The 24,108-nt window shown below is 42.3% G+C and overlaps 1 protein-coding gene across 43 annotated transcripts in view; it reads left to right on the top strand.

The window, feature by feature from the left end:
• Nucleotides 1–24,108, top strand: part of NEB (nebulin) — a 115,794-nt gene that overhangs the window by 26,628 nt on the left and 65,058 nt on the right. For 39 of the 43 annotated variants that reach the window (XM_069861623.1, XM_069861615.1, XM_069861616.1 and 36 more), the window contains exons 34-68: nucleotides 876–983; nucleotides 2,417–2,728; nucleotides 2,873–3,079; nucleotides 3,540–3,644; nucleotides 4,330–4,437; nucleotides 5,189–5,500; nucleotides 5,657–5,860; nucleotides 6,325–6,429; nucleotides 7,232–7,339; nucleotides 7,710–8,021; nucleotides 8,182–8,385; nucleotides 8,692–8,796; nucleotides 8,890–8,997; nucleotides 10,155–10,466; nucleotides 10,627–10,830; nucleotides 11,137–11,241; nucleotides 11,335–11,442; nucleotides 12,082–12,393; nucleotides 12,554–12,757; nucleotides 13,064–13,168; nucleotides 13,262–13,369; nucleotides 14,751–15,062; nucleotides 15,223–15,426; nucleotides 15,770–15,874; nucleotides 15,968–16,075; nucleotides 16,985–17,296; nucleotides 17,942–18,145; nucleotides 18,839–18,943; nucleotides 19,237–19,344; nucleotides 19,901–20,212; nucleotides 20,617–20,820; nucleotides 21,106–21,210; nucleotides 21,712–21,819; nucleotides 22,751–23,062; nucleotides 23,473–23,676. In XM_069861623.1, coding sequence (XP_069717724.1) covers nucleotides 876–983; nucleotides 2,417–2,728; nucleotides 2,873–3,079; nucleotides 3,540–3,644; nucleotides 4,330–4,437; nucleotides 5,189–5,500; nucleotides 5,657–5,860; nucleotides 6,325–6,429; nucleotides 7,232–7,339; nucleotides 7,710–8,021; nucleotides 8,182–8,385; nucleotides 8,692–8,796; nucleotides 8,890–8,997; nucleotides 10,155–10,466; nucleotides 10,627–10,830; nucleotides 11,137–11,241; nucleotides 11,335–11,442; nucleotides 12,082–12,393; nucleotides 12,554–12,757; nucleotides 13,064–13,168; nucleotides 13,262–13,369; nucleotides 14,751–15,062; nucleotides 15,223–15,426; nucleotides 15,770–15,874; nucleotides 15,968–16,075; nucleotides 16,985–17,296; nucleotides 17,942–18,145; nucleotides 18,839–18,943; nucleotides 19,237–19,344; nucleotides 19,901–20,212; nucleotides 20,617–20,820; nucleotides 21,106–21,210; nucleotides 21,712–21,819; nucleotides 22,751–23,062; nucleotides 23,473–23,676 — 6,459 coding nt within the window. The remainder of the gene's footprint in view (nucleotides 1–875; nucleotides 984–2,416; nucleotides 2,729–2,872; nucleotides 3,080–3,539; nucleotides 3,645–4,329; nucleotides 4,438–5,188; nucleotides 5,501–5,656; nucleotides 5,861–6,324; nucleotides 6,430–7,231; nucleotides 7,340–7,709; nucleotides 8,022–8,181; nucleotides 8,386–8,691; nucleotides 8,797–8,889; nucleotides 8,998–10,154; nucleotides 10,467–10,626; nucleotides 10,831–11,136; nucleotides 11,242–11,334; nucleotides 11,443–12,081; nucleotides 12,394–12,553; nucleotides 12,758–13,063; nucleotides 13,169–13,261; nucleotides 13,370–14,750; nucleotides 15,063–15,222; nucleotides 15,427–15,769; nucleotides 15,875–15,967; nucleotides 16,076–16,984; nucleotides 17,297–17,941; nucleotides 18,146–18,838; nucleotides 18,944–19,236; nucleotides 19,345–19,900; nucleotides 20,213–20,616; nucleotides 20,821–21,105; nucleotides 21,211–21,711; nucleotides 21,820–22,750; nucleotides 23,063–23,472; nucleotides 23,677–24,108) is intronic. The other 4 variants (XM_069861628.1, XM_069861631.1, XM_069861630.1 and 1 more) reach the window with 4 other exon arrangements.

Raw genomic sequence — 24,108 nt, 5'->3', positions numbered from 1 at the left:
ACCTCCAGTGATTTCACGAATCATTATTTTCCTTTTTTTTTTGTTTTCTTCCCGAGAATTGAATTCCCAAAGTTGCCAAGAAAAAGCCATAGTATTTATAGTGGGATTATGAAGGGTTCATATAGGTCATTCAAGTATGACAGTTACTAAACAAATAGTGCAGTTTGAGTACTAAACATGGTAGTTACTGTATTTATTATTTTATTTCCCCATGTGCACAGTTTTGTACTGGATTCTAAGTTTTGGTAACAGATGACATTGAAGACAGTTTTTCAGTAGGCACTTGTTAAATCAGTGTTTGCTAAATAAAGTATGGTTTGTAATTGTGCACATCTTTAATGTTCACGGAAATAGTCGTAGTTATCTCATGTTTTTTTTAAAGCTGATTTCATAAAATCATAGAAGGGTTTGGGATGGAAGTCCCACCCCTGCCATGGGCAGGGGCACCTCCCGCTGGATCAGGGGCTCCAAGCCCCATCCATGGCCTTGAACCCCTCCAGGGATGGGGCAGCCACCCCTGCTCTGGGCAGCCTGGGCCAGGGCCTCCCCAGCCTCACAGACTTCTTTACAGATGTTACTTTTAGCCAATATGTCTGCACGTGGGAAAAAAATGCCATTTCTTTTCCTTTGGTTATCGATGATTGTTACCAATTTTAGCTCAGTCCAGCTGCACTGATATATCTGTGATTGGAGTTAATTCTAAAGGAGAATTCATCTCTGTGTGTGCCTGGATGCCCTAAATAACTGTTCAAGGAGTGTTAATCATATGAATAGTCTGTGTTTCCAGTTGTCATATAAAATGGATAGTGCTCTGTTTAAGTAAATGGGAAGTGTTTTGCTTTTTCAGAGGATGTTTCTTTTCTTTCTTTTCACAGAAAATGTACAGACTTTCCTTTGAAGAATCCAGGAGGAAAGGGTACGATCTCAGAGCTGATGCTATCCCTATCAAAGCTGCTAAGGCTTCAAGGGATATTGCTAGCGATGTAAGTTCTTGGAAGAAAGAATGATCCATTTTGGATATTGTAACACATTATTTCTTGACACAACTCAGTTTAATGTGCCAGTTATATGAAGTCTCTTCATTCTCTTGCTTGTAAATAATTCTGATGTATTCAATATATATTCTGATGTATTTTCTGGCAGTGTTAAAGAACAATTTCTTTGTTAGAAAGGTAAGGAGGGACTCTCAGGGAAGAAAAAAAGACAGTTCGTTCCTCAGTGTGATGGTGCTTGGATGCCTTATAAATGTATGTTTTATGTATTTGTAGTTTATACAGAATGTTCAGAGAACATTCTTAGAAATATTTGAAAAGATCAGATACAGACTGAAATTATCTTTACTGCTGTGGTATAGTTATTGTTATTCCTTCAGGGAAAGTCCCATTGCATTTCTTGGTGCAGAGAATACAAGCTTCTGGAATCACGACTGTTCTGAAATCCTCTGTGTATCGGTGATGAGGGCTTTGCCATGTTGCAGTGAGGGCTCGAGGATGTGTTATACAGCCCACTGTTATTTTTTTGACAACACAAGGGCTGTTGCAACCAACACAAGGTCAATTTGCTCTGCCACCACTCTGAGGGGAAGATACGTCCACTCTGAGTTCCCTCCAAGCAGTAAGCAACAACAGAAAAAGGAATTGATACTTGGTCTGTGTAGTTCATTGTCCAGGGCTGGTTAGCGATGGAGGAGGGGGTGAAGAATTTGAAATATGGGTTTTATTAAACAAAAAAATGCAAAAGATCTTGGGAAATGTCTTAAATTTTTTTAACATTTATAGAAGCAAACCTGATGGAAGTGGTTTAGATCTTGATTTAATCTACAGATAGTAACTCAAGTATTCTGAATGTGGTGCAACTACCGCAAAACCAGTTACCTCAGCCAAGTATTGGAAGCAGGATAGCAATAGTAACAGAGAAGTGTATGAGGTAATGCACCCTTGTTCAAGCATTTGTGATAGTTCCTCATAGAGCTAATACAATATCTCTAAACTGTAGTGTGAAAAGGATAAACTGACTCCAGCAAACCAGATCTTACATGTTCCTGTGCCTTTTGCTTTCTGTCAATATGCTTCATATTTCCATTGTGTCATTTACAATGAGATTAGAAAGGGATGGAACCCAGGTTACATTGAACCTTATGCAGGAGTAGAATAAACTGTTGTAAGGAAATGTCATTTATTAAGAAAGTGTTTTAAATGTACTGTTTTTTAAATGGGCACTAGGTGTCTGTTTTGCTTTAGCGTGCACCCTAAGAGAAGATGGACAAAGCCACCACTTCAATATGCTTGGTGATGTTTTCTTAACAATGTCAAAATATCATTTCAATCTGTTTTAGGTTTCTTTTTCTTTCAGGATAGATATTGCTTATTAAAGAAATAAAGTAGAATCAAAGTCTTTGTCTCTATTCTCTTTACAGTATAAATACAAATTAGGTTATGAACAAGACAAGGGAAAACTCGTAGGCTTCCGCAGCCTTCAGGATGATCCCAAACTTGTCCATTATATGCAAGTGGCTAAGATGCAGTCGGATCGTGAATACAAGAAAGGTTATGAGGAGAGCAAGACACATTACCACACGCCTTCGGATGCATTCAGCATCATGGCAGCTAAGGAGGCACAAGATCGCGTAACCAACACTAACTACAAACGACTGATTCACCAATATATGCTTCTGCCAGATGCCATGAGTTTCGAGCTGTACAGGAACATGAATCAGATACAAAGTGATGTAAGTTTTTGTTTTCTTTCTGTCATTCACAGGGTGACATTTTACCCGTTTTTTTTCATTATGGCTGTGTTATGGAAACAACAGGGTGATTTTTTAGGAGCCTTCTGCAAATCGTTAACTCTCCTTCTGTGTTCTGTCTGGCAGAATGAGTACAAGCAGGATTACAACGAGTGGTTCAAGGGTATCGGCTGGAGTCCTGCTGGTTCTCTGGATGTGGAGAAATCTAAGAAAGCCACGGAGATCGCAAGTGATCGGAAATACCGCCAGCATCCCAGTATGTTCCCCTTTACAAAGCAGAATGATGCCATGGACATGGTCCTTGCAAAGCAGAATGCAAATATAATGAACAAAGTGAGTATTTATAGGGAAAGTTAGGCAGACATTCACAAATAATCCATTTCAATAAGCACTCTGTAAGTTTCTGTCACCGCCTTTAGGAAGTAGAGTTTATCTGGGGAAAACAGCTGCCACTACAGGTTTCTCTTTTTTCAATTTTTTTTCTAAATGAAACACTCATTTACTGATTAATAACGTTGATTGCCTCTCTTTCTTCTTGTTTTTCTCACTGCTATCTCTCCCACCTCCATTTCTTCTCTGGTGTAGAAATTATTGGCCGTGAAATCCTTAACAGCTGGACTAGGAGTGGATCTTAATTTTGCTGATTCTGGCTTACACAGTAAAATAAATCTAAGTCAGCACCTCTGTCTTTTTACCAATCCGTATTCAAAGTGTGCAAGTGGAAAGGTGAAAACCCCAAAACAGCCCTTCATTATAATTTTTATTAACAAAGCTGATGTTACTTTTTCAATAGCATGCTTATACTGAAGCTTGGGAGAAAGATAAAACACAGGTTCACGTGATGCCGGATACACCAGATATTCTACAGGCAAAGCAAAACAAGACGAACTACAGTCAGGTAGAGTTTTTTCATACTTTCTGTTGTATTTTAAATTAATATCTGCTTTCTTCAAATTTAAAGCTGCCTCCCATTTCAAAATAAGTAATTGTTTTGTATAAGTTAGAAGAGAGAGAATGGGGGATTTAGAACAGAGGCAGCATTTTTGTGAGCAGTATTTTCAGACTAGCAAAGTAACAGCCTAAATTACATTAAAGTCCATGGAGTATATTTTTAACTTAACATATGGGAAAAGAAATACATACAGTGTTTCTAACTTTTCTGCCAGCTTTCAAGCATGAGAAAGTGACAGCCGTGACATTATAAAGTACTTGGGCTTCCTTTGCATGGTTCCTCACAGGCAAGTCTTCAACTTGCAAGTGCTGGTACTTAAAATCAACCGTGCACAAACTGAATTGACTACTTAATGACTACCTTACATCCTTATTAATTACAATTCTGTGAAGCCAATTGAAAAGTCTTCAGTTTTCCAAGATACGTATTTCATATTCCCCAGGTATGTTTCAAATCCCCAAGATTAGCTATAGCAGGAGGCTGCTGCAGTAAGGAGATCTATTTAATCACTACCCTAAGACTTGGAAGACGTGTGTTCCTTGCTTACCAGTTTCCTACTTCTCAGTTTGTGTTCTTGTAGCCCTTCTCTTGAAATCACAGCCTGTGAGGTTAATATTGTTTTCAATTTTAGAAACTGTACAAGCTTGGCTGGGAGGAAATGATAAAGAAAGGCTATGACCTCACACCTGAAGCCATATCAGTGAAAGCTGCCAAAGCTTCAAGGGACATTGCGAGTGACGTAAGTGATGTTTCTAAATTACTATGACAGTTGCTGCAACCTACAGAGAAAATGGCTGACAAAACTCTTTCCTGATCTGCTCTTGTCAGAGAAGGAAACAATTTAAGAGGGTTGTTCTGGCATCTTGACGACTCCCAAAGATTATGGTCCATCCATGAAGATGCTAGTCATGTAGTTAGGAATCGTCTGCTCTTTTGGATGTTACATTTTCAGAGCAGCAGTAAATTTGATCCAGCTAGCACCTCCTGGTGCCTGTCAGCGAAAGCCTCTTTACAGCTCTGAGACAGGTGTGGTGACACATGTATTGCTGTTGTCATAACTTGGTGTGAACAAAACTTCTGCATTTATGGAAGAGATTTTATTAATCATTAGGATATATTCCCAATGTTTGAGCACATGCATTTTTCATTACTGATTATTTTATTAATTAAAATATATCAGTGTGTCAGTCTTTGGGAGGCCTGAACAGCATGACTGTGTGGATCAGGCGGCACAGGAGACCATTCTTGTAGCCGTGCATTCCTTCTCTCCAGGGACTCTGTTCGTTCCCAGGGAAAGCATTCACTGACACCAAGTGATACACATTAATCGAGGGGCTACTAAAATTTCACATGAGATGCCATAGCAAGTTGCTCATTTCATTGGTAACGAGAAACATTTTGCTGAGTGAATATATTGACATTTTGCTTATATATTTTACCATTGTCTGTTTCTTACTGTAATTTCAATAATGCAACCTTTATGGTTTCAGTACAAGTACAAAGAAGGTTACCGCAAGCAGCAGGGACATCACATCGGATTCCGCAGCTTGCAGGATGATCCTAAGATGCTGTGGTCAATGCAAGTAGCTAAGATGCAGAGTGAGAGGGAGTACAAGAAAGATTTTGAGAAGTGGAAGACAAAGTTTAATATGCCTGTGGATATGTTGGGCTTCCTTCTGGCTAAGAAATGTCAGGAACTGGTTAGTGATGTAGACTACAAACGGATCCTACACCGCTGGACTTGTCTGCCAGACCAGAATGATGTCACCCAGGCCAAGAGGGTCTACGAACTACAGAGTGATGTAAGCTTCCTCTGGATTTAATTAATTTATTGTTTTGTAGGATATTTGCTGCTTATTGAAAAGTAACTCTCTTTTGATGTCAGTATAGATGAGATTGAAGCTAGAATACCAATTAGTATTTTAATATTTTTGATATTTTGATATTTTCCTTAACAGAATCTGTATAAGTCAGATCTAAATTGGCTCAGAGGCCTTGGATGGAGTCCACTGGGATCTTTGGAATCTGAAAAGAACAAGAAAGCTTCTGAAATACTGAGTGAAAAGAAATACCGGCAACACCCAGATACCATTAAGTTCACAAGTATCCCAGATGCCATGGATATCGTTTTGGCAAAATCTAATGCCAAAAACAGAAGTGATGTAAGTGGCCTCTAGAGGCAGAGCATGTGATTCAATAACTGAATACATTAGTATATAGGTTAAAAACTTTCCATATCAGAGCATCTGCTTAAGTTAAATAAATGTCACATGTTTACAATCAAAGCCTTGCTGTGCAGTTGCCAAGAAGTACTGTGCCTTCTTCAGAAAATTAAAGTTTTCAGTGCTGTATAACTCAGTAATGACTGCAAGTAAGACACTTCCTACGTAGTACAGAAATGTATTGTCATAATGCTCTGACATTTTGTGGATATAAAGAAGGAAAAAAGGTGGTATTTCTGTAAGAAGCTGTATTATTTGATTTTAATATCATGTGTTGTTTATATTGGTCGTGCTGGCATAATGCATCTTTGCTTTGCCGTTATAGAGAAAAGATAAACTGAATTTACTGTTTTGCACATGAGTCTTTTATCAGATGAGGTATTTTTGTCTGCGCCTCTTTTCAGATCCTTTATAGAGAAGCTTGGGACAAGGACAAGACTCAGGTTCACATCATGCCCGATACTCCTGAAATTTTGCTGGCTAAATCAAACTTAATTAACACAAGTGATGTAAGTTTGTCTCTGCAATGTTTCTTTTATGGAGTTTGGAATTAGCCATTGTGGCTTTAGTTTAAAATACAGTAAGAATTCTGCAATTCTAACAGCTGTAAGCACACCTGTAATCTTATCCTGTGAAAACTGCTCTGCACTGCAAAGCCTGAGTGGAGTTCCTAAAATATAAAGTGCAAGTGGAGTTGCTAGAATATAAAAAATACCAAGAAAGTTTTCAATGGAAGAAAGCAGTTTTCTCTTTCATCCCTACTGATCATATTAAGATTGTAAATATATCCTCAGTAGATTTTAGTAAGCTTGACATTCTTGTTGAAGTGTCTCATTATACTGGATTGCCCCTGCAGAATTACTTAGGATTGTGCAATTTCCATTGAATTCCTGGTTATCATAGAATAAAAATATAGACTACATGCAAAGATAAAGACAACTTAGCAGCTCTGTCTTAAGAAATCAAGAAGGCAGAAATAGTTGCAATTGAAATTGGGTGTAAAGAATCACGGGGATGTATTATTCACCTCTAGAAGATTCTATGAATCGTTCAGATTGATATATTAAGTAAAAAAAAATTCTGGTCTCAAATGAGGTGATCTGAAAACAGACAGTGAATTTTAAATATTTTATATAATCAGTTACAAAACATAAATTATCAAAAGCAAGTTATGGAATTTAATTTGATGAATGAAACTGTTTTTGGAATCTCATACTTTATTATGAATAACCATAAGAGGAAAGTTGTCATATTAAAAAACTCCCTAGAGAGCTTTATTTACAATAATTATTTTGAACTCTTCTCCAACAGAAACATTACAAGTTAGGATATGAAGAACTGAAGAGGAAAGGCTATGATCTTCCTGTTGATGCCATACCCCTCAAGGCAGCAAAGGCATCGAGAGACATAGCCAGTGAAGTAAGTCTAACGGAGTGAAAATAACACTGGGACGTGGAGCTGCTACAGACTTTCGATAGTGATATTTTGTAATGAAAAGGAGGAGAGTTCTAAAATTTTAACAATCTTATATTACTGTCCTCCACAGTGGTTGTTGTTCTTAATTTGGCAAAGTTAATTAAATTAAATGCTGTCATCTTCAATAACATAGACTACAACTTTAAAAAAAACAGTTAATATTTTATGAATATACAGTAAAAACATCAAACATCGTGGAAAAATACAAACGCACAAAATTTTAAATACAAAAATTTAACCACTATATTAACAACAGAGAAATTTCTATTGGAGCTTGAAAACAGATGATAATGGTTGTTTCTGCTTCAATTAGTACAAGTACAAAACTGCGTACCGCAAGCAGCTTGGCCACCACATCGGAGCCCGTAACATCGAGGATGATCCAAAGATGGTGTGGTCGATGCACGTAGCCAAGATCCAGAGTGACAGGGAGTACAAGAAAGCCTTTGAGAAGTCAAAGACCCACTTCAGTAGCCCGGTGGACATGCTGGGAATCGTGTTGGCCAAGAAATGTCAGGAGTTGGTCAGTGATGTTGATTACAAGCACCCTCTGCATCGATGGACCTGTCTGCCGGACCAGAACGATGTTGTACAAGCACGGAAAGTGTACGACCTTCAGAGCGATGTAAGTTGTTCTTTCCTGGCTGGGTGAAAACCAAAAGTCTCTCTTGTGGCTTGTGATTGACCCAGAAGAATGTGTGTTGGTGGGCAGAGCTTCCCTGGGTAGCTGGGGCGGCTGCGTGGAGTGAGGAGGCTGCTGAGCTGCTCTGTGTCCTTCCTTTCAGAACGTGTACAAGTCCGACCTGCTGTGGCTGAGGGGCATTGGCTGGTCCCCGAGCGGTTCGCTGGATGATGAGAAGAACAAGAGGGCGAGCCAAATCCTGAGTGACAAGAAGTATCGTCAGCACCCGGACACCATCAAATTCACGAGCCTCCCTGACTCGATGCCGATGGTTCTCGCAAAGCACAACTCAGAGATTATGAACCAGGTGAGATTTCCCTGTGTTTGCAACCAGAAGGAGGCAAGCACCTTCCTTTCCCCAGACTTTGGTCTCTTTCCTTCCAGTGTTGGGTTTTTGCAAGAGGGGATACTGCACGCTCTTGTGTCAGGGCCTTGTGTTCCTTGTTTTGGATCAATTTCTGTTTTGTGTGCTTGGAGCAGTGATTGGGTGAAGTGTGGGAAGAGAAGAGTGAAGCAACAGAAAGTTTTGGGTCAAAAAATGGTATTCCTGAGTCTGTGTGTTTGCAGTTCTGTGCTTGTGTGATCTCCCTTGATGTTGTTCTTGTGTTTTCAGCGCTCGTACACAGCGGCCTGGGAGAAAGACAAAACCAGCATTCACATTATGCCGGACACACCTGGTATTTTGCTGGCCCAGCAGAACAAAGTGAACTTCAGCGAGGTGGGTGTTGGAGCTGGGGTGAAGTGTCCATCCCTGGGGGTCGGTGGCCTGGGCAGAAGCGTTGCTTGAGGGGAATGCTTGTTTTCCTTTCAGAAACTGTACAAGCTTGCGATGGAGGAGGAGAAGAAGAAGGGCTACGACATGCGGGCAGATGCCATTCCTATCAAGTCTGCTAAAGCTTCCCGAGATATTGCCAGTGATGTAAGTACACAGCAGCCCCTGGTGGCCTCTTCTGTGGGAGAGGTTCTAGGTGCTGGAACGTGAAGCATAATGTTTTCAACAGTATCTGTACTGAATTAACCCAGCTCTGACCTGTCACTGTGGTTCAGCTGGTCTGTGAATGTGTTGGTTCTAGAGGGTCTGCCTGTAGGTGTCCATGCATATTATGGGTGTGTGTTGTTGCAATGGAGAGAGGAACAGTGGGAATGGTGTGAAGGACATAATCCAAAGCAGTGTCCCTCCTGGGCCTGTGGGAGCATCTCCTATTGCAGTGGACTGGAGGTTTGAGGTGGTGTGCTGCCCTCCGTGCCACCAGGCTGCGCTGCCCTCATGCTGGAGCTGCACAACTGAGCTGGACTTCAGGAATGAAAACACAAAGCAACCTTTGTGTTATTCAGGGGTTTTTACCATTTCTGTGTGGACTGGGGCAGGTCGAGACACTGCAGGCTGGTCATTATTGTACCCTAGAACAGCTTTTCAAGGCTTAGCTCTGCAGCAGCAGCATTTACTGTCTTATATGAGGTTTTGAAGTTCAAGTTTGTTCCATTACTTCAAGGGAGGATTTCAATTTCTCCTCAGTCTTACTTGACGTTTCAGTGAGAGGCAAGGGAAAATGCATTGTATTGCCCCATGTTAGTTCCCAGGAGCAGTGTCTGTAGGCCTGCAGCTGAGGACACTGAGAGGGCTGAGAGAATCAGAATCTCGCGCCCTGCACTGGAGAGCCTGGTGCAGTGCAGTGTGTCGGTGTGGGTGAGCACAGGAAGGTCTCTGCAGGCTGAGGTCCAGGTTCCCTGCTGGAAATGTCTGGTAATTTTCCCCCAGTTTGTATCCCCTCTGCTGAGCTGGGCACTCATGCTGTGTGGAGACCCTCTCTGCTGGCGTGCATCTCTCCTGGTTCCTGAGCCAGCTTGGTTGCAGTTGCTGTCTGAGCCTCTGTGTGCCTCCCGTGAGCCAGTGTAGGTGTGGGGTGGGATGGAAGTATAGGGCACAATAAGGATATGATGTGCTTGGTGGTTTCTACACGTAGTGACCATGCCAGGCTCCTGTAGCAAAGCAATTGTTCCCAAGCACAGCTGCGGAAAAGTGTCAGCAGGGAGAAAAGCTGGTCAGAAACTTACTGAGCTTCTTTCACCCTGCAGTACAAGTACAAGGAAGGCTACCGCAAGCAGCTTGGCCACCACATCGGAGCCCGCAACATTGAGGATGATCCAAAGATGGTGTGGTCGATGCATGTAGCCAAGATCCAGAGTGACAGGGAGTACAAGAAAGCCTTTGAGAAGTCGAAGACACACTTCAGTAGCCCGGTGGACATGCTGGGTATCGTGCTGGCCAAGAAATGTCAGGAGTTGGTCAGTGATGTTGATTACAAGCACCCTCTGCATCGATGGACCTGTCTGCCGGACCAGAACGATGTTGTACAAGCACGGAAAGTGTACGACCTTCAGAGCGATGTAAGTTGTTCTTTCCTGGCTGGGTGAAAACCAAAAGTCTCTCTTGTGGCTTGTGATTGACCCAGAAGAATGTGTGTTGGTGGGCAGAGCTTCCCTGGGTAGCTGGGGCGGCTGCGTGGAGTGAGGAGGCTGCTGAGCTGCTCTGTGTCCTTCCTTTCAGAACGTGTACAAGTCCGACCTGCTGTGGCTGAGGGGCATTGGCTGGTCCCCGAGCGGTTCGCTGGATGATGAGAAGAACAAGAGGGCGAGCCAAATCCTGAGTGACAAGAAATATCGTCAGCACCCAGACACCATCAGATTCACGAGCCTCCCTGACTCGATGCCGATGGTTCTGGCAAAGCACAACTCGGAGATTATGAACCAGGTGAGATTTCCCTGTGTTTGCAGCCAGAAGGAAGCAAGCACCTTCCTTTCCCCGGACTTTGGTCTCTTTCCTTCCAGTCTTGGGTTTTTGCAAGAGGGGATACTGCACGCTCTTGTGTCAGGGCCCTGTGTTCCTTGTTTTGGATCAATATCTGTTTTGTGTGCTTGGAGCAGTGATTGGGTGAAGTGTGGGAAGAGAAGAGTGAAGCAACAGAAAGTTTTGGGTCAAAAAATGGTATTCCTGAGTCTGTGTGTTTGCAGTTCTGTGCTTGTGTGATCTCCCTTGATGTTGTTCTTGTGTTTTCAGCGCTCGTACACAGCGGCCTGGGAGAAAGACAAAACCAGCATTCACATTATGCCGGACACACCTGGTATTTTGCTGGCCCAGCAGAACAAAGTGAACTTCAGCGAGGTGGGTGTTGGAGCTGGGGTGAAGTGTCCATCCCTGGGGGTCGGTGGCCTGGGCAGAAGCGTTGCTTGAGGGGAATGCTTGTTTTCCTTTCAGAAACTGTACAAGCTTGCGATGGAGGAGGAGAAGAAGAAGGGCTACGACATGCGGGCAGATGCCATTCCTATCAAGTCTGCTAAAGCTTCCCGAGATATTGCCAGTGATGTAAGTAAATAGCAGCCCCTGGTGGTCCCTTCTGTGGGAGAGGTTCTAGGTGCTGGCAGCTGAAGCACAAGGTTTTCAACAGTATCTGTACTGAATTAACCCAGCTGTGACCTGTCACTGTGGTTCAGCTGGTCTGTGAATGTGTTGGTTCTAGAGGGTCTGCCTGTAGGTGTCCATGCATGTTATGGGAATTCCGTTCTGTGAGGAGATTCGTAGATGGTGCAGATAGAGCAACTGTAGGAGTAGGATGATGGACATAATGCAGATCACTGTCCCTCCTGGGCTTGTGGCAGCATCTCTTAGTGCAACAGATGAGATTTCTGAGGTTGTGGGCAGCTCTGAGTGCCACCAGCCTGCACTGCTCCCATGCTGCAGCTGCACAGCTGAGCTGGACTTTAGGGAAGTAATCGCAAAGTGTGTTTTCTGCTACGCCCTGGGCATTTATCGTTTCTGTCTGGACTGGGGTAGTTCAAGACATTGCTGGTTGACCATTGCTGTGCCCTAGAAGACCTTTTCAAATCCAGCTCTGCAGGAGCAGAATTTACTCTGTTGCCCGTTGCCACTTCCCAGGAATAGTGTCCATATGGCTGCAGGGAGAAGATCTGGTCAGAAACTTACTGAGCTTCTTTCACCCTGCAGTACAAGTACAAGGAAGGCTACCGCAAGCAGCTTGGTCACCACATCGGAGCCCGCAACATTGAGGATGATCCAAAGATGATGTGGTCGATGCACGTAGCTAAGATCCAGAGTGACAGGGAGTACAAGAAAGCCTTTGAGAAGTCAAAGACCCACTTCAGTAGCCCGGTGGACATGCTGGGAATCGTGTTGGCCAAGAAATGTCAGGAGTTGGTCAGTGATGTTGATTATAAGCACCCTCTGCATCGATGGACCTGTCTGCCAGACCAGAACGATGTTGTACAAGCACGGAAAGTGTACGACCTTCAGAGTGATGTAAGTTGTTCTTTCCTGGCTGGGTGAAAACCAAAAGTCTCTCCTGTGGCTTGTGATTGACCCAGAAGAATGTGTGTTGGTGGGCAGAGCTTCCCTGGGTAGCTGGGGCGGCTGCGTGGAGTGAGGAGGCTGCTGAGCTGCTCTGTGTCCTTCCTTTCAGAACGTGTACAAGTCCGACCTGCTGTGGCTGAGGGGCATTGGCTGGTCCCCGAGCGGTTCGCTGGATGATGAGAAGAACAAGAGGGCGAGCCAAATCCTGAGTGACAAGAAATATCGTCAGCACCCGGACACCATCAGATTCACGAGCCTCCCTGACTCGATGCCGATGGTTCTGGCAAAGCACAACTCGGAGATTATGAACCAGGTGAGATTTCCCTGTGTTTGCAGCCAGAAGGAAGCAAGCACCTTCCTTTCCCCGGACTTTGGTCTCTTTCCTTCCAGTCTTGGGTTTTTGCAAGAGGGGATACTGCACGCTCTTGTGTCAGGGCCTTGTGTTCCTTGTTTTGGATCAATATCTGTTTTGTGTGCTTGGAGCAGTGATTGGGTGAAGTGTGGGAAGAGAAGAGTGAAGCAACAGAAAGTTTTGGGTCAAAAAATGGTATTCCTGAGTCTGTGTGTTTGCAGTTCTGTGCTTGTGTGATCTCCCTTGATGTTGTTCTTGTGTTTTCAGCGCTCGTACACAGCGGCCTGGGAGAAAGACAAAACCAGCATTCACATTATGCCGGACACACCTGGTATTTTGCTGGCCCAGCAGAACAAAGTGAACTTCAGCGAGGTGGGTGTTGGAGCTGGGGTGAAGTGTCCATCCCTGGGGGTCAGTGGCCTGGGCAGAAGCGTTGCTTGAGGGGAATGCTTGTTTTCCTTTCAGAAACTGTACAAGCTTGCGATGGAGGAGGAGAAGAAGAAGGGCTACGACATGCGGGCAGATGCCATTCCTATCAAGTCTGCTAAAGCTTCCCGAGACATTGCCAGTGATGTAAGTACACAGCAGCCCTTGAGTGCACAATTTCCTCATTCTTACTTCTGATTTCAGAAAGAGGCAGTTTAAAAAGTTGTAGCATCTTAGTGTTGTTTGGGCTTGAAGGGACCTTAAAGATCATCCATTTCTAACCTTCCTGCCACCCTCAGGGACATTTTCCAGTAGACCACATTGCTCAAAATCCCATCTGATCTGGCCTTGAACGCTTACAGGGATGGAATTTAACTGAGCAACTTCCTCCAGCATCTCCTCACCCTCATAGTTAAGAATGCTTTCCTGATACCTAACCTAAATTTACCCTCTTTCTGTTTTAAAATTTTATCATTTGCCCTATACCTGCACTCTGATCAAGAGCCCCTCCCCAGCTTTCCTGGAGCCCCTTTCAGTGCTGGAAGACTTCTGTGAAGTTTCCCCAGAGGCTTCTCTTCTCCATACTGAGCAAGCCCATGTATTTCAGCCTTTCCTTACTGGGGAGGTGCTTCAGCCCACTGATAGTCTTCACGGGCTCCTCTGGACTTGTCTGAGTAGGTCCATGCATTTCTTATGCTGAGGGCAGCAGAACTGAATGCACTGTTCCACGTGGGGATTCATGAGAGTGGAACAGAGTAGTTTCCTAGATTGCTTGAAGTTTGCTGTGCCCCTTTTCCAGCAGATGTCCAGGTGGTTGAAGACCCTTGTCAGGATCAGGACCTGTGAATGTGACACTTCCTGCAGTTAAATAGAAAGCTCTTCCTTAACGTCCTCACCTTGATCACCTGGGCGGTAGCAGACAGCAATCCCAATGATTCTTTCATTCGCTTGGTCTCTAATTTTTACCTGTAAGGTCTTGACATGCGCATTGAAGAAAGAGAGCCGTGTTGCCCTGTGTCCCTTCTGAAGCTTTGTGGCTGCAGGTCTGCAGCTGAGGACACCCCGGGGACTGGGAGAATCAGACTCCTGTGCACTGTGCCGGAGAGCCTGGTGCAGGGCAGTGTCCTGGCTGCCGTGGGCGCTGTGTGTGAGCACAGGAAGCTCTGCCTGCTGGGGCAATCCCATGGTTTTCTCCCTGCTTTGCACCCCTGCTGCTGAGCTGGGCTCTCAGTGGGGATGCTTAGGCTGTGTGGAGACCCTCTCTGCTGGCGTGCATCGCTCATGGTTCATGAGCCAGCTTGGCTGGAGCTGTGGTCTGAGCCTCTGTGTGCCTCCCGTGAGCCAGTGTAGGTGTGGGGTGGGACGAAAGTGTAGGACACAATGAGGATATGCTGCACTTGGAGGTTTCTTCTCGTGGTGACTATGCCAGCCTCCTGTAGCAAAGCACTTGTTCCCAAGCACAGCTGTGGAATAGTACAGCAGGGAGAAAAGCTGGTCAGAAACTTACTGAGCTTCTTTCACCCTGCAGTACAAGTACAAGGAAGGCTACCGCAAGCAGCTTGGCCACCACATCGGAGCCCGTAACATTGAGGATGATCCAAAGATGATGTGGTCGATGCACGTAGCCAAGATCCAGAGTGACAGGGAGTACAAGAAAGCCTTTGAGAAGTCGAAGACGCACTTCAGTAGCCCGGTGGACATGCTGGGAATCGTGTTGGCCAAGAAATGTCAGGAGTTGGTCAGTGATGTTGATTACAAGCACCCTCTGCATCGATGGACCTGTCTGCCGGACCAGAACGATGTTGTACAAGCACGGAAAGTGTACGACCTTCAGAGTGATGTAAGTTGTTCTTTCCTGGCTGGGTGAAAACCAGAAGTCTCTCTTGTGGCTTGTGATTGACCCAGAAGAATGTGTGTTGGTGGGCAGAGCTTCCCTGGGTAGCTGGGGCGGCTGCGTGGAGTGAGGAGGCTGCTGAGCTGCTCTGTGTCCTTCCTTTCAGAACGTGTACAAGTCCGACCTGCTGTGGCTGAGGGGCATTGGCTGGTCCCCGAGCGGTTCGCTGGATGATGAGAAGAACAAGAGGGCGAGCCAAATCCTGAGTGACAAGAAGTATCGTCAGCACCCGGACACCATCAAATTCACGAGCCTCCCTGACTCGATGCCGATGGTTCTGGCAAAGCACAACTCGGAGATTATGAACCAGGTGAGATTTCCCTGTGTTTGCAACCAGAAGGAGGCAAGCACCTTCCTTTCCCCGGACTTTGGTCTCTTTCCTTCCAGTGTTGGGTGTCTGCCAGAGGGGATACTACACGCTCTTGTGTCAGGGCCTTGTGTTCCTTGTTTTGGATCAATTTCTGTTTTGTGTGCTTGGAGCAGTGATTGGGTGAAGTGTGGGAAGAGAAGAATGAAGCTTATAAAGATTTGGGACAAGGAAATTTGTTCTCGAGTCACTGCCAAGGAGAGGCCCCTGGCTTCAGGTTGTTGAGCTGGTTTGCTCTTTGAGTTTGCTGCTCTAATCTCATTTGTTGTTGCTCTTGTGTTTTCAGCGCTCGTACACAGCGGCCTGGGAGAAAGACAAAACCAGCATTCACATTATGCCGGACACACCTGGTATTTTGCTGGCCCAGCAGAACAAAGTGAACTTCAGCGAGGTGGGTGTTGGAGCTGGGGTGAAGTGTCCATCCCTGGGGGTCGGTGGCCTGGGCAGAAGCGTTGCTTGAGGGGAATGCTTGTTTTCCTTTCAGAAACTGTACAAGCTTGCGATGGAGGAGGAGAAGAAGAAGGGCTACGACATGCGGGCAGATGCCATTCCTATCAAGTCTGCTAAAGCTTCCCGAGATATTGCCAGTGATGTAAGTAAATAGCAGCCCCTGGTGGCCCCTTCCATGGGAGAGGTTCTAGATCCTGGCAGCTGAAGCACAAGATTTTCAGCCTTTTTGAGAGGGAGGCAGTCCAGCTCTGACCTGTCACTGTGGTTCAGCTGGTCTGTAAATGCGTTGGTTCTGGAGGGTCTGCCTGTAGGTGTCCATCCATGGGTGTGTGGTGCTGCGAGGAGATTTGTAAATGGTGTGGAGAGAAGAACAGTGGGAGCAGGGTGATGGACATAATGCAAAGCACTGTCTCTGCTGCACTAGTGGCAACATTTCCTGATGCAACAGATCAGACATTTCACATGCTGTGCTGCCCTCCATGCCACCAGCCTGCACTGCCTTCATGCTGCAGCTGCGCAGCTGAGCTGGACTTTAGGAGAGAAACACAAAGCAAGTCTTTCTGTAAACTTATTATTAGGTTTTAATATGAAAATTTATTCCCTATTTGTATTGGGGATCTCTTTTTAAACTTCTTGGTCTGGTCTATGGTCTTCCATTTTTATCTCCTGAACATTTTTAATAGGATTTTATTTGGCTTTCCTGTTTGAAGCACACGAAGTGGTTCTTTATGTAAGGAATATTTACTGAACTTTGGGCCTTTCATAGTGCTGCTGTGATTTGGAGACTCTTTTTTACTCTCTGTTACTGAGTAATGTGTCTCACAATGTAGGCCAGGGAGTGTCTTTGAAAATATGAAGTTCGTATCAGACAGACAATGTTATATGAGTCCTTTTGTAGCTGTGCACTGCAGTTCATCAGCTGAACGGTTTTTCATTCTGAAGTCTCTGTAGTTTCAGATGTTGAGTTTTCTGGAGGTTGTGCCATAGGAGCTTCTGAGAACGTAAAGAAAAATCAACTCAAACTCGACTGAATGTTGTTTTTTGCCTGCAGTACAAGTACAAAGAAGGCTACCGCAAGCAGCTTGGCCACCACATCGGAGCCCGTAACATCGAGGATGATCCAAAGATGATGTGGTCGATGCACGTAGCCAAGATCCAGAGTGACAGGGAGTACAAGAAAGCCTTTGAGAAGTCAAAGACCCACTTCAGTAGCCCGGTGGACATGCTGGGAATCGTGTTGGCCAAGAAATGCCAAGGACTGGTCAGCGATGTTGATTACCGCCACTACCTGCACCAGTGGATCTGCCTGCCAGACCAGAACGATGTTATCCATGCTAAGAAGGCCTATGAACTGCAGAGCGATGTGAGTACTTGCTGTTAAGTGTTGGGGTTTCAAAGCAGTTGGAATTCCCTTGGAATACAAGCTACATTAAGTTTTTCTTTACCTGTTCCAAGCAAGGTTAGAAGATTTTTAGGAGTGAATGCATCTATGCCTAAGGAAAGTCAGATGTTATGAAAGTTTGCATCAGTTAGCCAGATAGTAGAATTAGCTGCATAGAATCTTTCAGTATAGACAATCTTAACATGTTTATATGCGGATCAATTCTATATAAGAGGGCGTTGCCTAGTGTGACTTTTTTATTAGCTGCATGACTTCAGGGGGCAGAATTCCATTGTTCTGTCTTGGGGAAATTGGTTTAAATTAAGACCTGCTGTTTTTAATGGGTGATCAGTTATTTGTTGGGAGTAAATATTAGTGGAAAACTTCATACTGACTTTTGGGGTTTTGCTTTAATCCCATTGCTCTTTGACTGTTCCCCAGCTTGTTGGTGGATGGCAGCACTTGAAGACAGATACACAGTCAGAATTTAGGTTACTAGAAGAGTTTATCTTGCAAGCTGAGCTAGGAGGAAAATAACTTACGGGAAGTAAGCAGTAGTTGCATGGTATATAGGAAACATTTAACTGGCAATATTAATGAGACGATTGTCTTTGTCTTTTCTAATAGAACTGCTACAAGTCAGACCTTGAATGGTTGCGGGGTATTGGTTGGGTCCCAATTGGTTCCTTGGATGTTGAAAAAGCCAAGAAGGCAGGGGAGATCTTGAGTGATAAAATATACCGTCAGCCTCCAGACACAATCAAGTTTACTAGCGTCACTGATTCTCTCGAGATGGTTTTGGCCAAGCAGAATGCAGAGACGATGAATAAGGTGAGTCTTGGTTTGGTTGGGTAAGGCATCAGGAATCCCCACCTAAACCCTGATGACAGGACTAGAAATACAGATGGGTGAGATTTCAGCACAGTGAGGTTTTTAGGGGTCTAAGTTACATTCTTGGTAAACAGCAGATAACTTGATTTCAGCAAGTGCTGATTTAATGACCTCTTCCAATTTGCCAAGTTAAATTGGAATTACCACTTGTGAATTACCACATACTCTGCTATATACCTAGTAATGTGTTACCTAACTTTCATCCAATTTTTACTATAGCTATTTGTCTAATAAATCTAATAATTTATCAAGTTTATATAGTAAAATAGTAATTAAGAAACTACTTGTTTTAGGGCAGTCTTTGAAATACCCATATTTTGAACAATTTTCCATAGTACTTAAAATGTAAGAGTTTTTCTGAGTCTGTGGCCCTGATCTCAATCTCATTTATGTCAATAAACCATTCCCTCTTTCAGACAGGCCTTGCTTTTAGAGTTCAGAGCTCTGTGTGTCTAATTGTTTAACCTGGACATTAAGTGTCTAGAGGAGTGAATGTAAAATCTCAATGCTGCATAAGGAATAAGGACTTCTTAGACTTCAGTTGGAGTACAAGTTTGTAGTTAGTACATTTTAGGAGAACTCGAAGTAGTCACTGTTTTGTTCCCCCTTTAACATAATCTGTTTCTCCTGCAGCGTTTATATACAGAGGCCTGGGATAAAGACAAGACACAAATCCACATAATGCCTGACACACCTGAAATTACACTGGCAAAACAGAACATGCAAAACTACAGTGTGGTGAGTGTGTTAGCTCTCCAGATGTCACTGCTCGGCTTCACGGCTGGATCTTCAGTGTTCTGTAAACCCTATATAGATGATACCATCAGTTTCTTCAAATAACTTCCAATATTTATTTGATGGAAATTATCAGTCACCAGTCTGGGGCTTTGAGTTAAGAAAGTTTGATAAAGCTGACTTAGGATAACTCTGAACGCGTTTTAATAAATCTGCTCTACTTACAAGCAGTTTGTTTTGTGTAGAATATAACATGTGGAACTTACATGAATCCCATTGTTTGATTCTTCACCTAGAAACTCTACAAACAGGCCATGGAAGAAGATAAAAAGAAAGGTTACGATATGAGAAGCGATGCTATCCCCATCCAGGCTGCCAAAGCATCCAGGCAAATTGCCAGTGATGTAAGAGACTTGTTTCTATGTGTGGTGATGTCTGATCTCTGCAACCTGAATGTTATCAGCTGGATTCTGCAGAAATCAATTCAATTAAATGGTTCTTGTTTAATAGATTACAATCAAATTAATATATATGTTTAAAGACTGAATTTTAAAAATTAGATTTTGAGAAATTATATGGTAGATCAATATAATGCTGCTATCAGATTGATTTTATAGCTCATAAACCTCTGTCTTTAATTAAGTCTTAACAGTATGTATATTATTATGTTTAATAAGGGTTAAATATGTTTAATAAGGGGAGTATTATTTCTCATGAATGATAGTGAAGACAGTTTTTTCAAAAGAACTTACTTATAAACTAGTCTGTGTAGAGTTCTAACTCAAAACTCAAAAATTTAACGTGAGAATCTTATGTCGTCAGCCCTTGAATTGCTATGATAGTTTGGGTTTTCTGACTACAGATTATAGAGGAATTTGGGGAGTTTATTAGAAATATTTAATATGAGTAAATGATATTTAGAGGTGATATAGAAATTGAATATTTTGATTTATATTTCAGTACAAGTACAAGGAAGGCTACCGCAAGCAGCTTGGCCACCACATTGGAGCCCGTAACATTGAGGATGATCCGAAGATGATGTGGTCGATGCATGTAGCCAAGATCCAGAGTGACAGGGAGTACAAGAAAGCCTTTGAGAAGTCAAAGACGCACTTCAGTAGCCCGGTGGACATGCTGGGAATTGTATTGGCCAAGAAATGTCAAGGATTGGTCAGCGATGTTGATTACCGCCACTACCTGCACCAGTGGATCTGCCTGCCAGACCAGAACGATGTTATCCATGCTAAGAAGGCCTATGACCTCCAGAGTGATGTGAGCTCTTTTTGATTTAATTCTTCATGAGGAATGTGTTTGATATTTTACATAGGTGGACCAGGCCATCACGTACGAGTGTGGTAGAACCAAATTTTCAAGACCTGTTTTTAGCTTTTATGGCTACTTGAAACTCAAGTATGATATGTTAACTAGTTGATAGCTAAATTAAATCATTTAATTCCAAAATATGGACTACTTATCATATACCATTCTGTGAAACTGGAATAGTTGCTTCACTCTTGTTGTGGTTGAAATACAGTTATTTTTCCTAAGATATTTCTCTGAGGTTTTGAACTTATTTAAATTAAAATTTGATAGTGAGGTTACTTAACTGTTAGATGATGTGCTGTGTGAATGGCATCAGTGTTATTAGATTAACCTGCATTTGTATTTTGTAATAGAACTGCTACAAGTCGGACCTTGAATGGTTGCGGGGCATTGGTTGGGTCCCGATTGGTTCCTTGGATGTTGAAAAAGCCAAGAGGGCAGGGGAGATTTTGAGTGATAAAATATACCGTCAGCATCCAGACACAATCAAGTTTACTAGCGTCACTGATTCTCTTGAGATGGTTTTAGCCAAGCAGAACGCAGAGACGATGAACAAGGTGAGTCTTGATTTGTTTGGGTAAGGCGTTGTCTCTACCTAAACCCTCATGACAGGACTAGAAATACAACGACCACAAGTAATGCTGAAGTTGAGCATGATGAATACCTCATGAAGATGAGTTATTTTCTAATGATGTGGTATCTCTACCTGATTAAATACATAATTGTTTATCCATGCTGTATTTCCTATCATTTTACTTAGTATGCTCTACTCTTTACTTGACTAATGAGATATTAGCTTGTTTTTGAATGCAATATTAATCTCTTTTTGTATTCTTTCTTAGCGTTTATACACTGAAGCATGGAATAAAGATAAGACCATGGTTCATGTCATGCCTGACACACCAGAAATCCTGCTAGCTAAACAAAACCAATTAAACTACAGTCAGGTGAGTAAAACTGAATAGTTGAGAGAATTAAAGATTTCTGACAAGTACAGTTTTGTCGTCTCTGACTTCAATTAATATTGCTATGTTGTTGAATTGTTTAGTTTCACAAATTGCCAGCTCCACTGCTAAAATCAGAGTTGTACTTTCACTGGAATTTACATCCTTGGTATCTAATTAGGATTTTAAGACACATTATCTGCCATAAATGAGAAATTGTTTCTATAGCAAGGTATGGGAGTAAATAATCTAATTTTTAAAATATTCCTTTCTTTGCCTTCCCCAAATGATTTCTGGTTTCTGAGTGTCTACAATAGAGTTATGAAATCTTCGAAATCTGCATTTTTTTTATTTTCTAGAGAAGATAGAGCTGTGTTCAGATATTTAAGTTGTCTGAACACTAACAATATTGTTCAGGGGGTTAATTTGTCTTATCGTACAGGTGTGCTTAACTGAAGGGTAATTTTGTTTTTGAAACAAGTAACATGAATATTTCTTTCACAGAAAATGTACAAACTGGCTTTGGAGGAGTCGAAGAAGAAGGGTCACGATTTGCGTTTTGATGCCATTCCCATTCAAGCTGCCAAAGCATCCAGGGAGATTGCCAGTGATGTAAGCAGGTTTTTTATCATGTCTCTATGGATTTGGTGATGCAAAAGAATGAGAATGTCTGTTTCATTGTTTGTTAATGTAATAACTTAAGTTTATAGAACACATAATCCTGAAATCCAGTGATTCCACTGCATGCATTTAACACATGAAAGGAATGGAGAGCCAATAATTTTATGCATGAGGTATATATCCAAGTAATTAAATGCATAGAAATAATGCTTATATTATTTTATATCACCTGCAATCATTCCATTGATGTCTATGGAAGTTCAAGTAGGAAGATCAATAAGGTGTGCGAGTCAGTCAAATTGATTTCTTATTCAAAGTAGGAGATACTTTAAAATCTGTCCCACAATAGACCTATTAGTAAATCTGTTCTAAAAGTTCTAAATTGTTGTCTTTTCCCGAGCAAAAAATAGTTCTGTTTAAGTGTCATGTTGAATTTAAAGATGCTGGAATACAAAACCAGAAAAAAAATTGGACCGTGACCATGACCATTTTGCTCCTGGGATGAGAAAACATCACTAAGAGATAGAGGATAACAGTGTTTCATGCTCTTGTTTTTCTATCAAGTTTAATATTTAGACTGTTACTATTAGAACCAACTCAAGCTATCTTCATCGAAGTGTTTTGTAATAAGATTTTAAAATAGGTAATCTTTACATGTTAATATTAAAGCATGTGGAACATCAAACTTGTTAGTAAATATATGACATTAAATGTTTAGGCAATTAAGAGTGTGATATGCTATATAAAAAACCAGCGGTAATGCTATCTGTAATAAAAATCCTCTTTATGTGAGCATTAATAAAAGAGAAGAAAGATCTAAATCATATTTTGCTCTAAATAAAATATTGATGATTATGTTCAATTGTGAATTATTTATTAATTTGTAAATGTAACATGTAAATATGAGTATTCTTTATTTCAGTACAAGTACAAGGAAGGCTACCGCAAGCAGCTTGGCCACCACATCGGAGCCCGTAACATCGAGGATGATCCAAAGATGATGTGGTCAATGCACGTAGCCAAGATCCAGAGTGACAGGGAGTACAAGAAAGCCTTTGAGAAGTCAAAGACACACTTCAGTAGCCCGGTGGACATGCTGGGAATCGTGCTGGCCAAGAAATGTCAAGGATTGGTCAGCGATGTTGATTACCGCCACTACCTGCACCAGTGGATCTGCCTGCCAGACCAGAACGATGTTATCCATGCTAAGAAGGCCTACGACCTCCAGAGTGATGTCAGTACATCATTGTATTTGCAATACATCATTAAATATGCTAGGTCTTGTACAATATAAATTTATAAAGATGTAATATGTCCTAGTTGCTTACACCAGATTAGTTGATAGCGGTGAAATGCTTACTATTCTGTCGTCATTTCTGTATAATCCTATTTTCTCAATCCTTAGATTGAGGTGTAAATTGCATTTAACTAGTTTTTGGAAATTCTTCAATAACTCTATTCCATGTGCTATTAAATTATTATTTTACTAAATCCTAAATAATAAGAATTGTTTTCAAAATCCTATCCTGCTTCTATGCAGAGATCTATACGATTGTTGATACAGACTAAGATATGCTTTTTTATAATCATTTGAATATTTGATCACATTTTATCGTTTTATATAATGAACTTAAACTTTTTCAGGCTGTTTACAAATCAGACCTGGAGTGGCTACGAGGCATTGGATGGGTTCCTATTGGTTCTCTGGAAGTTGAGAAGGCTAAGAAAGCTGGAGAAATCCTGAGTGAAAGGAAGTATCGTCAGCCAGCAGACCAAATTAAATTTACTAGTGTGACTGATTCTTTGCCCATGGTCTTGGCCAAGCAAAATGCTGAGATAATGAACAAGGTGAGATTTGTGTGGGGTTCGTTTCTCAAAATCACTGGTATTTAATAGCTAAAAGAACTTGTTTATGAGGTGAAAAATGCAAAATACTAAGTAAGACGAAAGATTTTTGTTATGGGCTTAGACAAAATGAGTGTCCGAATTCCACCTTTGCACAGGAAAGCTCTTATCTCAAGGCTCTCTCTAAACTGAACAGTAGGAAAAAATGTACCTAAATCACATATTTCAAAAGTAATACTAAAAATATTGGTGAATTTCCCTCTTCCTCCTATTCCAGCTGAAATCCTGTTTTTAAATGCTTGTTTGGTCTGGTTTTTCTCTTTTGTTAATGCACTTCACTGTACAAAGTTCATCTCTGACAGAACAGGCAACGTTTTTTAGCAGTTCTTAGACAATCTGCAGGAAAGATGTTCCAGCAAGGCTGTAGGGTGTGCC

This window comes from Phaenicophaeus curvirostris, chromosome 7 (genome assembly GCF_032191515.1).
Source record: "Phaenicophaeus curvirostris isolate KB17595 chromosome 7, BPBGC_Pcur_1.0, whole genome shotgun sequence".
Taxonomy (NCBI): domain Eukaryota; kingdom Metazoa; phylum Chordata; class Aves; order Cuculiformes; family Cuculidae; genus Phaenicophaeus; species Phaenicophaeus curvirostris.
The sequence above is the reverse complement of the archived record's forward strand: the minus strand, read 5'-3'. Positions and strand labels throughout refer to the sequence as shown.